General features: G+C 38.3%; 1 protein-coding gene across 3 annotated transcripts; it reads left to right on the forward strand.

Moving 5' to 3' along the window:
* Positions 1-855: 855 nt before the first annotated feature.
* On the forward strand, positions 856-17,895 carry LOC119084248 (carboxypeptidase D). Of its 3 annotated transcripts, none has more exons than XM_037194150.1 (16): positions 856-1,357; positions 1,427-1,578; positions 4,735-4,970; positions 5,030-5,196; positions 5,285-5,597; positions 5,674-5,765; positions 10,903-11,002; positions 11,073-11,694; positions 11,750-12,303; positions 12,369-12,492; positions 12,666-12,889; positions 12,957-13,714; positions 13,821-13,998; positions 14,062-14,357; positions 14,416-14,560; positions 17,885-17,895. In XM_037194150.1, the coding sequence occupies exons 1-15, from the start codon at positions 1,063-1,065 to the stop codon at positions 14,556-14,558; spliced, it is 4,254 nt and encodes a 1,417-aa protein (XP_037050045.1). In that variant the 5' UTR covers positions 856-1,062; the 3' UTR covers positions 14,559-14,560; positions 17,885-17,895. The 3 variants fall into 3 exon arrangements, with proteins under 3 accessions (XP_037050045.1, XP_037050046.1, XP_037050044.1); XM_037194151.1 differs by lacking the exon at positions 17,885-17,895 and adding an exon at positions 16,261-16,270; XM_037194149.1 differs by lacking the exon at positions 17,885-17,895 and having other exon boundaries at positions 14,416-14,766.
* The last annotated feature ends 610 nt before the right edge of the window (positions 17,896-18,505 follow it).

Below are 18,505 nucleotides of genomic sequence, written 5' to 3' on the forward strand. Positions count from 1 at the left end.
TGTAATGAAAAGTTGTATGGATCACATGGCACGACGTAAAAAAATTCAACCTGTGCGATTGCCGCCCTGGCCTTCGGCCACGGGCTGCAAACTTCGCACACGGTTGAATTTTTTTACTTTCGTCCCTTGTGATCCAAATAACCATTGAATGACAAGGGGCGAAAGTAAAAAAATTCAACCGTGTGCGAGAGTTGGAGCCCGCGCCGAAGGCAAGGGCTCTAATCGCACAGGTTGAATTTTTTTACTTTTGCCCCGAGTCGTTCATACTATTTTTTTTGATACCAACATTGAAAATTGATACGTATCGCAAACATCGCAACAAAATGTTGAAATAAAAAGGCATTTAGCCAGAAAATGCGGGGGTCCAGGGGGCGGCAGCCCCCTGGTATATGAAAAATTTAATAATTTAGCCATCACAACAATAACACACACAAAAATTAAGATATAACTAACAAATCATTCAGTAACAAAAAGTATCAACTTTGTATGCTAATTTCAATAAGAACACTGGCGCACAGTGTTTTACAATTTTGATCAAAGTATTCTGCATAATATGAGCGGATTTTGTTGACAACTCGACTCATTTCTCTCATTTTCTGTGACGTCAGTCACTTTCGCTGTTCGTTCAGTTGCGTTCGCTCTTCGTTAAGTACTTTCTCCCCGTGGGATGCATTTTTTTACTTTCGCCCCTCATATGCGGGGCGAAAGTATCATTTTTCAATGTTGGTATCAAAAAAAAAAAAATTCCGCTTTTATTCAAATTTCAATTGCTACGCAACGGCTCGTACACTTTACTACATTCTACATTGACAGTACACAACGCTGCTGTGTAAACCATTTTTTCATTAGAAAGAGTCAAGTCGAGATAAATACAGTTTCACGTTGAGTTGATTGTGTGGTGGTCGTACTAAAGTCGTCATCATCAGTGTTTTTGTGTTTTCTTTTTTTTCCAACCAAAATTGCATCGATTTAAATTAGCAAAATTAGTTCGCCAAGCGGAGAAACGTTTTATTTAGCCACCATTAGCGCGGTCGGAATATAATACACGAAATTATCCGCAAAATGGGATTTAAATATGGCAAATTCAGTGTAGTGCTACTGTTATGTCTTGTGCTCGGAACCATTGCGTTTACCATTCCGGAAAATGAAGACTTTCTGCAAAATGCTCACTACCACAACACAGGCGAATTACAGGATCTGTTTGCTAAGTTAGCCAAAGACTATCCCGATCTAGCTAGAGTCCATTCAATCGGTTCGAGCTACGAGGGCCGTGATTTGACGGTAATCGAAATCACGAAAAATGTACGCAAACGATCGATTTTGGTGCCCATGTTCAAATATGTAGCCAATATGCATGGTAATTTTTCTTCTTGCGAATAACATGAACATAAAATCGTGGTTGTCTTTAATATCAAAAAATTTAAAGGTGACGAAACAGTTGGTAGAGAAATGCTGGTCTACTTGGCCGAGTACCTGTTAAACAATTACGGGAAAATAGCTGAAGTAACAAAATTGGTGGACAGCACAGACATATTTCTGATGCCGTCAATGAATCCAGATGGATTTGAAAATTCGCAGGTAAGAATTACGAACAGAAAAAAAAAACATTTTCCATTCGGTGACACAGTGCTGTGACAATGCTGAACGAAGAGAGTGATTGCGTATGTTAGGTACATTTACATCGTTTATCGTTAATTAACATCAAAAGAGGTTGAGTGAGTGTTGCTGTGTTTTTTTCGCTGTACCTAGTCGATTTTTGATGAACGATATAAAGTGACACACACTATCGTTACATTGTGTTACGTATGGTGCTAACATGGTACAATATGTTATCTAGACTGTTAAGCAAAATACACGCGTCTACGTGTGCGTGTGCATTATAATGTAGAACATGAAAAGTGCCATTATCAGCATAGTTATCATTTTCATTGATGGTGCGATGAATTATTTACTGCTCTTTCCATTAGTCACAACAGGCTATCATGAGTATAGATAAAAAAGGGAAACAACGTCAAAGTGTCCATGGTGATTGGTGATGCCATTTATTGATTACGATTTTGAGTTTAAAAATATTTTTTGCGTTTATCATACCGGAAATGGGCGATAACACAGGTTCTGCATTTTTTCAATTTTTTTTTAAAGATAAATTTTGCGAAAGAATTTCTTCGGAAATGCATTCGCAATCTTGATGCGTAAACCTTTTTGTTTTATCGTTCAATCTTTTTGTCCGGAAGGTTAAGGTCTCATGTTGCGAAGATAGTCGTAATTAGACTGTTGGTTTCGTTTTTTTTTTCCTCTCTTCAAGTAGAATAACAAATGACAATGGAAAAACGACAATCACTTCGCTGGCTGTTGTGAATTTCTCTTTTAAATTATAGACCAGTAATGTCTACCGGGAAATTTATTTTTAGACCGGTACGTATGTTACTGGTCTTATGGTATGGAAATGTGTGAAATTTTAATCACAGTCTGTTTTCGCCTACCAAATCATTTGAAATGTTGCCTAGTCACTCGATTCGACAATTTTAAAAAAATTCCCTGATCGAAATTCTAAAAGGTCAGTCCAAACATTTCAATGGTTCCAGAGGTAGAAATGGTTTTTGAGCTGGTCGCTTTTTTCGCTTACTTACGATTCAGGCCATAACTGTTCACATTGGTAAGGCAAATTAGTGCTTCATTTCATTTCATTTATTTTCCGTAAAAATATATCGATTACAAATGATCCGCGTAGCTCCAGTATGCAAACAATTCTGAGGAGCTACGTTAATTTGTTTCTTATACATTCGTTAGATAAAAATAAAAAGTAAAAATCCTAGCAGTTTCGTATAAATGCGAAATGTGTTCTTCTAAACTCAGGAACTGATCAAGAGTCAAGCCGAGACACGTGACAGCAGTGCCGGACTGGCCCTATGGGCGTTCGGGCGATTCCTGAAGGGCCTTTTAATTTTTGTATGAAGAAATGGCAACGACGGGTCTTATGAAAAATTTCTTCATACAACAGCCAGTCCGGCACTGCTTGACTGAGGGAAAGACTTTGATCTCGACACCATCAAACTTCAGAATAGGCTGATCAGTGATTACCGATCTTGGAACGCGGCTTAGGAGTTAGTTTTCGCACTATCTTGGGAGTAATTACCTTAGAAGTTTAGGCAAGATAATTACTTTCAATTTGCCGATTCTGCCAGTACGGTGTCAATAAAAGCCATGCCTCTCGCGTTAGTAACACTAAAAGACTGTCTTTTCGTCAAAACATAGAAACGTTTCCATCAAATGATTTATTGTTGTCCTTGGTCGACCGTCCTTCTTACGAATAAAAGCGAGTTAAAAAGTATACTGATTTGCACAGGGTTGTATTGTACTTATTCGCAATATCAAAAGGGTAGCGTTGAAATGCATTGTTCGGTTCTAATCCACTCGTTCATTCAAATTCTAGGGCTATGTCCCGACTGCAATTAATCAGTACCAAACCGAAGTGAAATCTAGTTGGATTCCAGAAAAACTCTTTCACACTCAGCTGGAACCCCATATGGAATAACTTACACCATACACCTGCACCTTACACCATTCTTCTATAGATGTATAGATATGAAATCAATTTCCTTGTCGTATAAATTTCGGTTGAAGCTTTTGAGGTCTGCTTTTGCATTTCATTCATCTTCATAAATATAATGAAAGCAAAACGACAACATTTTCTTCTGTCCAGTGAGTCGTACGATACAAAATTTTCTTTATTGAGTTCCATCGCATGCTATAACGGCATTACCGTCATCAACACCTTTTTCACTCGAAGTGAATTTTTATTACAAAATATTCGTGAAGCTTAAAGCTTTATAGATTTGCATACCAAATTGCGAAATTTATTGGAACTCTGTTGCGTGTGGGTGAAAATTTATCGTGTAGCAAATGGAATCGGCTGAAAGGGCAGATTAGCATATTCACGTTCATTGAGAAACGAGAGAGGAATGCAAATGTGACACATTATTGGATTTTGCACATTCGAATAATCGTTTTCAATTCTATTTTCATCCTGACATTTTGCATGTAGTATAATGAGAGCATGTACTGCCCATGCAACAGTAAAATGGTGATAAGCCAACAGATTCGTTCAATTTAAGTCTATAAGAAACCCTTAACTATGCCTTGAAAGCCCTAAGTAGAACTCATCGCACTAAAAACAAATATAATGGCGCTAGCCGAACGCGAGTGCCAAAATCCCTTTCGCTATAAAAAGCTTTTTCGCCCTATTCCAATGAAGTAGTGACCTAGTGCTGTTCCAATGACAATGCGTGAATACTAAGAACTGTGAGTGTAAAAGGGCCATTGTCTACAAGTTCCAACTCTGGGGAAGTCAACAGGGACCAGTGCGCATGTCGTAAAGTTAAAGTCAATTTTGTATGACTCATAGCATCTTGTCCTGCGAAAAGTTGTTAGAGGTTTTCCGAGTAGGGTTAGGGTTTACACCTGACAACAAGAACTATACATTTGCCTCGTTGTATCTAGCTAACCGTCTCTAGCATTTAAGTTAATTCGTTGTCCCGAAGTCGACCTTTCAGTTCTTGACAACTAGATCTCACTGTTTGGAATACGATTTTGCCGATTTAGTCCAAGTAGAAGGCCTCTAACCCACCTCTATTCTCATGGTCTCTTATTCTGTTTGACTGATTGATTATCGTTACCCATTCGTGAAAGTAGGAGGAACATTGAACGCTTGCCTAATCTGCCTAATCTTTGCAGGAGGGCAGCTGTGAGTCTCCTCGCAATTACTATGGCCGAAACAATGCCGCCGGAGTGGATTTGAATCGCGACTTTCCGGATCGATTCGAAAGCACAATGATGAAACGAATCAAATCGTCGAGAAAGCAACCGGAAACCATGGCTCTGATCCAGTTCATAAACACACATCCATTCGTTTTGTCTGCAAATTTGCATGGCGGTGCTGTCGTTGCCAGTTACCCGTATGATAACTCGATGTAAGTGCCACTAAATTACTGGTGTCAATGGAAAAATCAAAATTTTTACTTTTGATCAGTCGCCATCACGATTGTTGTGAAGAAAGTCCCAGTCCCGATGATCCAATGTTCAAATATTTGGCTACTACATACGCGCAAAATCATCCTCTTATGCGAAATGGTCATGAGTGCAATGAAACATTCCCGGGTGGAATAACAAACGGAGCATTTTGGTACGAGCTGAATGGTATGCGAATCGTTTCTGTACTTGTGATCGAGACAAAAAAAAATCAACTTTCCTTGTAATTATAACCAACCATTAACTCGTATTACAGGTGGAATGCAGGACTACAATTACGTCTACTCGAATTGCTTCGAAATCACATTGGAGTTGTCGTGCTGCAAATTCCCGAAAGCCGATCAATTAGCCACAGAATGGCGAAACAATAAGCGCAGTTTGCTGGAGTACATGAAGCAGGTGCATTTGGGCGTCAAGGGGCTGGTGACCGATTTGAATCGGTATCCGATCCGTGATGCCGAAATTTTGGTCGAAGGCATTGAACAGAAAACGGTCAGAACGACCAATCGTGGTGAATATTGGAGATTATTGAAGCCGGGACAGTACAATATCCAGGCCATTGCTTTCGGGTGAGTGGGTTTACTTAAGTTGAGCTGAACCGGTTGTTTATGATTTAATTTTGAAATTTGATTTTTGTTCTCGCAGCTACGAACCGAGTCCAATTCAAACAATTACAGTAACAACAGATGAACCGGTTCGAATCGACTTTACGTTGAAGCCGTCCGATTCGGTCGAAGGTATTTTTTAAAATGCAACACATCAACTTACACCTAGTTATACTATACAGCACTTTTAATCAGGCAAATTAGAGTTAAAGGATTTTAGTTTTTGGTGAAGGTGGAACGTAAATAAAAGACACAAAGAGATAGACTTATCAATCCATTCAATTACGCTAAGATCACTACCCTAGCCAAGTAGTTTTACTAATTTTTTTGGTGGCCAAATGAGGCATTATGAACGGGGTTTATTAATGTCACAAATGTTCGGTTTTTAATTAACTATTTCACATTCATGCACAAGTCAAAGTAAAAAAATAAAATATTTCTTTGTTAAAACATAAAATCATCACAATTTGCATGACACAGAAATTAATAAGAATCTCTCGCTCTCGCAATGGACGCTCGCGTTCTATTGTTTTAATACAAATTTTAACCTTTTTCCCCGATACTTATTTTGTAACAGTAGATCTCACAAACTTTAGTACATAAGCGTAACTGGGTCCTGCAATCTTAAAGAAACAATTGTACTAACAAAGATCTTATGCCACTGTTTCGTGTCCTGTTCCATATGCTTGGAATGAAGACGATTTAAAGTAAAAACAGTCTTCGGACCGTTTAAAGCTTATCATTTCACCACATTTTCGTTCAATTGAAGTGAAAGATTCAGAGAACTGATAACAGATGGCGTTACTTCTGGTGGTCCCAGAAACAACGCCATCTGCTATCCTTTTGCTTGGGAGAAGAGAAGGCGAACACAACACAAAAAAATGAAAAGGACTTTTTGTTTTGAAAATATTGTCCAGCTTGCCGCTTATAACTATAACGTTGAATACGGATGACTTTTCTGACATACAAACAAGTATGATTCCCAAGCAACCGTTCCCACTGAAACAGTTGATGCAGTACCGGCTCCTTGAGAATAATCACTCATTGGAAGCAATAATCCTTTAAGGTAGCCAGATAACAAATTGTAGCTTTCGTTCAAGTTGAACAGTTCAACTTTAAATAGGCTTACTAAACGGCACACCCTCCTGGGTATCAGTAGCAACCGTTTCCATAGCAACTGTTTTCTTCAACAATAATTTCATCGAAAGCTCAACGCCCCATGTTATAAGTGTTTGAGAGTTACCAATCCTCGACAGTTGTGAATTCTTCAAGATGAAGAAGTCGTAGATAGTTACCAAACTCATTGATGCTTTCAAAAAAGTTATAGCTGTGACTCCTCGTGATTGACGAATACTCGAGTTATTCCACCCATGACCCGACAAAATGGAAAGCTCAGGAAACTCGGGTGCGACCACAGTTAGAGGACTGCATGCAATATTTTTCAAATCTAACGATGGGAAAGACATCTTTTTGCAAGTTGTAGGGAGCTTTGTACTTAATTTTATTCTTTTGCTTAAATTAAATGTAAATAGGAAATCAGGGTTGACAGAATCGTAATTGGCAAATAGTTTGGGTCGGGACTAATTTACTGCGAAATTTATTAGAAATCAGGCACAAAATGTCTTTAATTCTTCGTCAAAGTTTCGAATTAGTGTCAATTAGTGACAGTTCAATCAAGAAGAAGTCTGTCGTACGATTGGGAAAACATCAAAAGCTGACATTTACCCATTTGGGTGGGTAGGGGAATGAAAAAATGTTTGTAATAACTCCATATGGCTCTCTTCCCACGCTCTGTATTGTTTGAACAAGACATTTTGTATTGTGTTCGGCTTTTTTTTGTATGACCGGCCAAAGCGGTATATGTAAAGTGGTAGAGCGACACGAAACATTGGCAACGAAACGAACAAATGAATTGAACAAAACAAAAAGCTTATGTGAAATGAACAAAATAATTTACCTGTCACGATGATGTTGATAGCAAAAATAGTGTAACTAGTCATACAAACACCGAGTGTATACCGATTGTATAAAGTGGACATACATAAATTACATCCGCGATTCAGTGTTGTCATACAAGTTTAAAGTCGTACATAACTCTTTTAGTATGCATTTCTGTGGTGGGAAATGTAAAATCCCCCTCAAATAGACCCAATAAATTTTAGCAAAAAATGTAACTTCTCGAAGTGCATACCTTTTGATTTACAACTCTGACTGGCAACACTGAATTGTGGATGTACTTAATGTATGTCGCCAGGTTATATAACTATATTGAGATTTTAGAAAAGAGATCTGCTGTCCATGTGATGGACTGGACATAGATGTAAGAGTCCCTGTTGATACGGCATGGCCAAAGAAGTTCATTAGATTGAGGCTAATCAGCAAGTGATAATTTAAAAATCTAAATTTGGCGATACTAACAAATCGTTGATCATCATTGATCTCAAACGAATATAATTTTCGTGCCTGTAGAGCGCTTCTCCTATCAAAGACATTTGGCTTTGACGGTGCTTTAAATCAAGCGAACGGATACCACTTTTGGGCCTATTGTGCTAACTGTTTTTTCGTTGGTTTGATCATGTGATGACTGGCATTTTCCTATCGGTAAATCATTTCATTGTCTGATCACGGTAAAATGTATATTGCGCCGTCTGCTGAAATAAATTTTTTAAATAGATTCATACTATGGTCGAGTGAGTTGCGGGAAATAATGGTAACTGCTTGGTTTTCAGTGGTAGACACTGAACCGACATTATAAAAATCTGCTAGACTTATCCTCTAAGCGAGGAAACAAGACTCCGGACTCAACTCTGTGGTCTTCCGTTTTCGACTATATTTTGTCGTATTCGTAATTTCAAGTCCAGATGTTGTGCTCCCTTATCTGGTTTACTATGCATTTAACTTTAAACTGATTGAGATGGATAGGAACGGGCCGATGCCACTTGTATTATATCAGTATTTTATACGGACACCGTTTGAATCAATCAGAATCTGTAAGGCATAGGCTTCGTGGGCTTAACCGATATAAAGGTGAACTCTCCGTCTACAATTTTAGTTACACTGAATCGTTTTCAATTATTTCCCGCAACTCTCTCAACCATCGATAACATTACTGCCGTGTTAAGCCAAAATATCGTATCACATTTATGTGTGCTTTGGAGAGCTTTCGAAAGTTTTGAACGTCTTTTGGATTCCATTGGAAAAGTGGAATATTTTAGTTGAATATATAAGAAGCTTAAAGCTCTCGAAAGCTCTGTGAAAGCACAGACACAAATGCGATACGTTTTTTTGGCGTAACACGGTAGACCAAAGGACTTGCATAAAATAATATATTTTCTTGTATAAAATATCGTTACACGTTTTAAACCAACTAACCATTATAATGCAATGAATTGATGACAAACAGAATAATTATATTTTTCTTAAATTAAAAAGGAATTAACTAAAATTGCGACTAATATAGCACACAGTCAATAAACAAAATTATTAGTGTAATCAATCTATGGGTGTATGTGTAAAATATATATTAAACGGAATAGAAACCATCAGAACAATTATATCTATCGAAAAAATGTTTGTGAATAATAATGAAAATAAAGAAAGAAAATATGAAAATAGAAAATTTTAAAGGTTAAAAAAACAAACAAAAATCAATTTCAGTGTTTTATTGTGCATTGCATAAGCTTTTGTGGTTTTGTGTCTGATCATTTGGAAATGTATGTTCAATTTATGGGACTTATAGGCTTTTCATCCGTTAAAATAACTGCTCATATACGGGGTCGTAGTACGCAGCTTGGGTATAATCACAATTAAGTATAACAATTGCATTTAGAATAACATTTAATTTTGGAATATGGTTTATTTCTGACAATTTTTCAGTAATTTCTTCCGGAACAGGGACTTTGACTAGCAACTTTAAATCCAAGCACTAAAATTTCATAAATTCAAAGCGTTTGATGGCAGTTAAGCCTAGTTTTGTAGAAATCGACTTCTTCGAGATCTGGAATTTTTCCGGAAATTTCATGAAATGTTTCTATAAAACAGGCAGTAACCGCAGATTAGTCAACCTATGAACCAACCAAGGAATTGCTTGCCGGTTTTTAAGTAAAGACTATTGTCAGATAGTTGTTGTGCTTGGCTTTAGCTGCTTACTGACAAACGACAAGTTTTTGAATTAATTTAGTTGACTTCCTAATTAGCGACCGGAAAACCTTTTTATGTAAAGCTCAGGTTACTTTTTAGCAAACCTGAATCCGGCTTGAACTTGAAAAATTGAGTTTAGGTTCGGATGGAGATTTTTTCGGAAAACATTTTCCAATTTTTTCTTGAGTTTTCCTATGTTCCCTGATTTCCCCATATTGTCCTTTATTTTTGCAAAAAAAAATCTGAATTAAGGAAAATGTAGAAAAATTCTGGAAAATGTTTTCACAAAAATAGTCACTGGGTTCAGGTAGTCTGGACGAATTTAAGCCATTTGAATGTTTTGAGGGCATTTCAGCATTAAGAGATTGAAAGGAGAATCATGTCACACGGTCCGAAAAACCCTGTTCTGGAAGCAATTTATCCTCGGTTAAAAATTTCGAAACAGATCCTTGTTTTTAACAATTCTATTTGTCGATATTTCCGCATAGACTGGATAATTCAATTATATCCGTACGGTTTTACTCAATTACCTCTAGTGCCAGACTGGCTCAAAAAAGCCCTTCGTTGTCATGTATCCATACAAAAATCAAAAGGCCCTTCGGGGCCCATAGGGCCAGTCCGGCACTACCTCCTTGAAATACGACTTTGGTAACTTGATGATTACATCCTCCATTTTACAACTCCATTTTAATGCCTCTGGACTTACTACATTTGCTAGCCTGAGCTATTTGTTGTTCACTAGCCGTAAGACTACACGTTATTAGGTATCCCTAGTCATCACAGTTTCTTTTTAGACCATCCCAATCCGACTTTTTTTTGCCAAAAGGTTGAGCTGTTCATAGGCGACGCGGCTTCTGTGTTAGAGAAAGGAAAGAATAGAGATCATAAGGAATTACGGGCTTCTACTCCTACAAAGAAATTACGTCTTGTTTAATGTTTCTGGACAAAAAGCGACTAAGGAAAGGGATTCAAACATAGGAATTTAAATACTCTGGACGTCGTATATGAGACACATTCTTGAAGTCGATTAAAGGCACAATTGCGAATTGTTTTTTAGTTGCTTGCTTCGGTATTGTCTCTTAATTTTTGACTGCGACTCCACTCAAACCCGGAAACTTTCTCCTAATAGGCCCATACAGACATCCAATCACAATTCGAGCTAATCACGACAACAACGGATTCACTTCAACCACAAAATTTGTGCATCACAACTACAAGAGCATGGAAAGGTAACGTACACGAAAGTGCGTGAGGAGAATTTTGTAATCAAAAGTCCACTCTATAATTGGCTCTATTCAGACTGCTTAAGGACTTGAACGGCAACTATCCTCGAATTACTCGATTGTATTCGATCGGGAAAAGTGTTCAGTCTCGTGATCTGTGGGTGTTGGAAATTTCAACCAATCCCGGCAAACATGTTCCCGGTGTTCCAGAATTCAAATACATTGCAAATATGCATGGTAACGAAGTGGTTGGCCGGGAATTGTTACTTCTGTTGGCCAAATATTTATGCGAAAATTACAAACTCAACGATCGCATAACCAAATTGATCAATTCGACGCGAATACATATCATGCCGAGTATGAATCCGGACGGCTACGAGATGTCAAAGGAAGGCGATGAAACTAGTGCGGTTGGAAGGGGTAATGCGCACAATATTGACCTGAACCGAAATTTCCCCGACCAGTACGGCATTAATCGTTTCAACGAGCATCAAGAACCGGAAACGCAGGCAGTCATGAATTGGACTTTATCGACTCCATTTGTTTTGTCAGCCAATTTGCATGGTGGAGCCCTTGTTGCAAACTATCCGTTCGATGACTCTGCCAAGGACTTCATGGTAACTCACGATCCTGCTACCGTATTCAATCCAACTGAAGACAACAAAATGTTCGAGTATTTGGCCAGGACTTACTCAGATGTTCGTATCGTATGTGGTTCAACTTGCACACAAAAATCTAATTTTCCATTTCCAGGCACATTCTACAATGAATAAGGGGGAACATTGTCCGCTATTTGTGAAGGAACAGTTTAAGGATGGTATAACGAATGGAGCTGCTTGGTATGCAGTGACGGGTGGAATGCAAGATTGGAACTACATGGCAGCTGGTTGCTTTGAGTTGACAATAGAAACGGGCTGCTCAAAGTTTCCGAAACAAGACGAACTGCCTGATATGTGGACTGCCAATCGAGAGCCACTAGTCAAATACATTGAGCAGGTGCATCGTGGCATCCACGGTTTCGTCAAAAGCTCCATTGGAACGCCAATTGCCAAAGCTGCGATTACGCTGAACGACATCAAACACGTTACGTACAGCTCTGAATACGGAGACTATTTCAAACTGACGTTGCCTGGAAAGTACAATATTACTGTGGACGCACCCGGCTACGATTTATACGTAAGCGAAGTTGAAGTGTTGGATGACGGTGTTGGTTCCACGCTGCATGATATAACGTTAATGCGTGACGATGTACAGCATTGGTCATCTGCCTACGATTATCGAGTGTTGGACAACGTTATACGAACAAGGTATAGTGAGACAGAACACCGATATCCGTCTGTTCCGGAGTATATTGTGAAAAAACGATTTTCAGATATCACTTGGACGATGAAATTAAAGCGAAAATGGCTGAACTGGAACAGGATAATCTGGTGGCATTCGATGCCAATGATAATGAGGTGTCCATGGTAGTGCCATCGTTAAAAGTAACCTCGGATGTAAGTGAAATTAAAAAAAAAAATTCTCCGTCTGGTCTAACGACAAGTCGATATAGCCTGACAGAATTGACCATCAGTTGATGTACAGGAGTTTGAAAATGTCATCTCTGATGGTTTTTGTGCCTATCAGACAAAATATCTTACCAATATTCTTCCGTTCTCTGAATCCGCAGTTACAGTCATCAGAGGAAACAAAACTCCATGTGCTGATATTGGGCTCATTCTTTGATACAGCACCATTGGGTCGTGAGATTACAATGAACCTGGCGCGGCACATCATTGCGGCATATAAGATTCAAGAGCCACCGTACAAACTCTTACTGGACAATGTTGTGCTGCATTTCGCGCCACTAACTCCCAATTTCAAGGAAATCTATCTGCGCTTCTCATCGATGACGTAAGATTTTCAGTGTTGCAACATGCAATTCTCTTTGTGATACGACAACAAATAAATTCCCTTACAGTGATGCGTGTGACATCTCAGCGAACGACGAGCTGGCCGACCGAATTTTGAGTCCGGAATATGACAAAATGAAAATGATTTACCTCAAGATGATCCAAGACGGAGACTTTGATTTAGTTCTGTCGTTCGCAGCTGGTGGACACGACGTTGTCTATCCGCAAATACCATCGGGAAAAGCGTCAATTTTCTCACATTTCGCCCAGAAAATCGAAAAGGCCGATGAGGAACACAAAATTAAAACAATGACCCGCGAATGCACGATGAATCCGTCCCGGCAACACCATGCCGATGCGTTACAACGTCTCACCAACGAATTTTACAATTTGTATAAGGTGCCCATGTTGACGCTCCAATTGGACTGTTGCAAGATGCCGAAAGATGCTGAAATATCGACGATTTGGCGACGGAACATTTTCAAGGTGTTGAACTTCCTTAAGCTAACCGAGGTCGGCATTCAAGGCTACGTCAAAGATTCGGCTGGAAAACCCTTACACGACGCAAAACTTGTCATTGAAAATGAAGGAATAGATTTGGAGTATTCGGTGACCAAGAAGCTGGCACATTTCCGTATTGTGCTGCCACCAGGCGAGGTGAATATTCAAATTCAATGCCGGAAGTTTGCGACAAAAATGTTGAGATATGTCGTGCCGGATGATCGGGTTTTGGATTTGGGCAACATAACACTGGAGTCGGGCGATGATAAGGACTACATTGTGGACTGGAAAAACGATGATGTTAACGCGACCCATGTTGTTAAAGGTGAGGTCCCCTTTTGTACAAAAAATCTCATTTTATTGCAGGACCTGCAATGCAGGTGAATCTATTCCTCTTTATGCTTGACATACAATTTCCCTTACTTCCTCAGGCTACGTCCTCGATTACATGAACCATCCACTGAAATATGCAAAGGTTTCAGTCATCCATCCGGCCACGAATTTATTCGATTTGGCCGATCACTTGGGCAGCTTCCACATTAACATAGGAAAAATCGTTGGAAACATAACGCTTCAGGTTGAATCGTCGGGACACATTTCAAGTCAGAGGTAAATTTTACTCGAAACCGAAGACCGTTGCAAATTAACGAGAGAGAAAACATTTGCTTCCAGAACGGTTCAGATAGCCAACGATCATGATTCAGTCAAGGATGTCTTTTTCCATTTGGACGTTGATGAGAACGTGCTGGGCATGCCCAGACTCTTGTTCGTCGTAACAGTCGGCTGTCTTGGCGTGCTGATAATTGCCTGCTGTGCATTCAGCATCACATTCTATCAGCGCAGAAAGCTGGATCGATCGTACTACAGTTTTTCGGTGCTGCCGCAACACAAGGGCGGCGAAATGAAGAAACTTTTCGAAGATGAGGACGAAATGGACGAAACGGAACTGTTTCGAACGCCGATCAAGAGTAAGAATTTGAAGATTGAGTTTTGTCTTCACATGGTGATTTCTGAACCATTTTGCAGAAGGTAATCTTCAGCCGTACTACGATGACGAACGTGAACCGATATGCGATACAGAAGACGATGAGGACGCTAGTGAAGATGAAATTGTAATGGTGAATCGGGGAGGCGTTGTTCGCGGTGGCGATGACAGTGATAGTAATTAAGCGTTTAGTGGAGTAGGTTGTGTACATGATCTGAATTCATAATGTTAGGCGTGGCAGCATTCCACGGATATCTGTTTGTTTCTGTAATTTGACTGTTGGTATATTTACCCCGCTTGGTTTTTAATGTTTAAGTTTAACTAATGTCATTCCATCGTCGGTTTTGTTTTTAAGAAGTTAAGAAACGAATAAGATTTTCATAAATGGGTCACCTCGTCCATTCAAGTCATTAGCAATTTCGTTCAGTGATTTATAGCACAAAAGGAACCACAACTGAAAAAATAGATCTTTTCAATGATCGTTGAGAGCCAGATTGCAGTCTACGTTAATGTCTAGCGATACCATTGTGAAGATTGTTGTTTTAACAGTACAGGCTTCGATTGAGGTCTAATTTCAGTTCTCGAATTCAACCGAGATGAAGTTTTGGATTGTTGATACCATGCACCCTAAGCGCCTTCCGAACGCCTTTTACTGCCACAAAAGAAATTTTTTTTCAAGATTTTGGTGACTATCAAGATCTTGGTCACAGTTTTAGCTGATATTTGACCAAGCATGAGTAATCACAATTTCTTTTACCTAAGAAAATTTTGGCAGACTAGGCCTTTTCCTTTCAACAACCACATTTTTTGTACTTTCCAGTCTACAGTCGACGTCAGTTAATCTTGGCATACATTCGCTTCAGCTGTATTTCAGCTGACCCACTCATACTGACAAAACTGTTCATACTGCTCGTACGTTAAATTTCTACCTTGCGCGTGGAAATTAGCTGAAGTAGATTCGTGTCTAAATTTCACTGACGTCGACTGTAGGTCAGGTCGACTCGATTTCAGACACTTTTTCCAGCCGTTCATGATTTCAAGCGGGAAATTTCATTTAAATCGAGAAAGCGGATAAATGACTTCCGCTTTTTTCAGTATTGCCGTCAGATTTCAATCATCAATGGATCGATAAGTAATCTCTTTTTAGACGTCAAATGTAGCATTTCTGACAATAACCCCCTCAATGTGGAGGTTGTCATGTAAAAATGCTTACTGATCTCGTTATGATGATTTAAATTTGCAGACAACACTGAAAAATGCAGACGTCTTTTATGAACGTTCCCTACGTATTCTTAAGAGATTCGAAGCAACTTGCGAGCTTCAAAATTAATATTTCTCTGAGGTAACATGTCGATAATTAGGGAAGATGTTCTTCGAAGCTTAGACAAATTACGGGGTCAAGGATTATTTTGAGGCAATTTTTTTCCATTTTTTTTTTCAATTTTTCCTACATTTTCCCACTTTTTCTCAATTTTTTTTCTTCTAATTTTCCCGAAAATGGTTTTAGGAAAAATATGGGAAAATAAGAGAAAAATGAGAAAACGTTTTCCTTAAATAATGACTCTTAGGTCCAAAGCCTAGAATTTCACGAACAAAATTGCTAATTGTGAAACGAAGTAAAATGAAAATGATTTGAAACTTGGACGAGTGCCTCAGATCAATGTGATATACTGCCTTAAGCACTGAGTTTTTTCCTGTTATTTTTTTAATCCGAAACTTTATATTTTTTATGAAAACTTTAAGACATGACGTCACAGTCAGGGAGTTTGTTTTTCTTATCACTAGCAATTTACCGAATACACTCACACTTTTCGAAATGTCTACACTCTAACAAAAAAAAAACACATTTTTAGACATTTTCGTCAATTTTTTTAAATTAATTTTAGATATTAAGACTTATACCAATCACATTCTTATTTTGATAGTCAAATATTTTAATGTAGCAACGTAAGAATAAAACCGAGAAAAACATTTTAAAACGGAAACGGTGCAGAAAGTACTTCGGATGATGAATTCGAGCGAGAGGCAATTTTCATAGAAAATCCTTTGTCAGCCCAAAGAGAATCCTTTTCACGAAATCCTCAAATTCGTAGAATCTCCATATCTTCAACAAATTCCACAAAATCATAAAAAAAGCTCAAAAAAAGTCAAATCAAAAAAATAAATTCTTGAAAATTGAATCAGTAAAAGATCCTTGGAAAACGATAGGAAAATCCTCAGACGATTGTCTTTTCGAAAATCCTTTGTCAACGAAATTTACAAATATCCTCCCCTCGGATTCGATCGATAGTTATTTGCCTTCGGTGTTTTTCATGCACAAGGTGGTTGCAAAAGTTGATTGAAATTCATTAGCGGGGCGAAAGTAGCTATTCTCGCCTCAAGACATGAAAATTCATTTAAGGGACACTCTTCCTGTTAGATACAGCCGAATCACAGCCTCACTTTTCCAATAATTTCCCTCACTCTTTAATCTATAAGAACTTCTATAGAAGACAAGGACTCCATATTAACATGGAGTGAGACTGTTGTTCGAAATTGTCTACCAAAAAACCCTTACACTCTTATTGATTGAATGAACCAAATAATTGGTAGAATTGTCGTTTGAAATATTTGATTTATGGTAGAAAATAAGGCCCAGAACAGATGAGTCCTTCCTGAATGTGAATCTGGAATTTACCTGATACCCAATTGAATCTAATCGACACGCTAAGCGAAAATTTTTGCATGAAAATTCCATGCTACCAAAAACGAGACTTTACAGGTTTGAATGAGGTCTGGATACTGCACGAGTTAGAATTGTTTTCTAACGTGACCTGACCTGTCAAGGCAATCCACCCCAAGTCACTTAGACAAAACATATATGTGAATTGCGTGAACAGTGTCACACCATTGAGGCAATTCATAATTTTCCCTACATCGATCATGGTGGATCCGTTTTGGCTTTAGTTGCAAACACTATTCGAGTACATACTTATGATTTTCGTCCTACTTTCTCTTGAGAAGGAATTTTTTTATTTCACGAATTTCACGAATTTGCTAACCTGATTTGAACCAGAGTCTTCTCGATTATGAAGCACTCTACCGACCACGGTAATATAAATTTCATTTCGATTACAAGTCAATTTCAATGTTCATATGTCTCAGTTTTAGAATCAGACTAAAACCTCAAGTCTATCTATCACATTGCATTCTTGTACCGAAGTAACAGGCACTCATGACCGAATGTTTTAAGCTCATTTCTCATGCAGATAGTGTTCATGTTCATTTACTGAAAAAGTATCCCTGTACCGACGACATCAGATTCTTGCCGACTATACATGTAAATTAACGAACGAGAATGAAATATAGGCAGAAGAACAGATCGGCTTGGTGGCAGCATTCGATCATGAGTGCCTGTTACTTCGGGGCAAGCATTCGTCGTACTGTGAAAGTTGATCTATTAATTTGACGTTTAAGTTGGTTGTTTCAGCTTTAAATGAAGTCATTGAAGTACTTTCATCTCGAGAAAAGACATTTAGACATTTTTAAGACCGATATTTCAGAAAATGGAAATTATTTTGTAGAAATCAGGAACTATTTGAAATAAACCGATTCTGCCAACTAACAACCTGAATGACAAAACAATGATTCTAACAATGCGACAGAAAACCGAATCTACGATTTCGAACTGTTAAATAAATTCATTTTGGACTGAAGAATCTGATTGTTTGCGTTCAGTTGGTGGTAAGATGAAAAATATTTCCGTTAATTGCACGTTAATCGTGCATCGGTAGTGTACTGTAGACGTTGACTATGAAGTAGAAACACACAGGTGTTATAAATGTGGTTACGTTTGAAAATATGGATTTTATTTTTAGATTATAGAGGCTGTGCCTCGTTGTTAATAATGAGAAATAAAATATTTATTCGAATTTAGGTAAAAAATTAGTTTCGATGTTTGAGATGTGTATCAGAACTGAAGGAAACAAAGGTAAGTTTACCGCAGAAAGTGTTCGTGTACCAAAAGATATTTGTAAAACAACATTTTTTCAAATGTGTATGGTGTGATTAACCGTTTTTATCCACGAAAGACGAAACGAAAGCATCAGTTTTTCAAAACAAAGGTAACGGTTCGGGAAGGAAATGTCTATT

Source organism: Bradysia coprophila, unplaced genomic scaffold, assembly GCF_014529535.1.
Source record: "Bradysia coprophila strain Holo2 unplaced genomic scaffold, BU_Bcop_v1 contig_732, whole genome shotgun sequence".
Lineage (NCBI taxonomy): Eukaryota > Metazoa > Arthropoda > Insecta > Diptera > Sciaridae > Bradysia > Bradysia coprophila.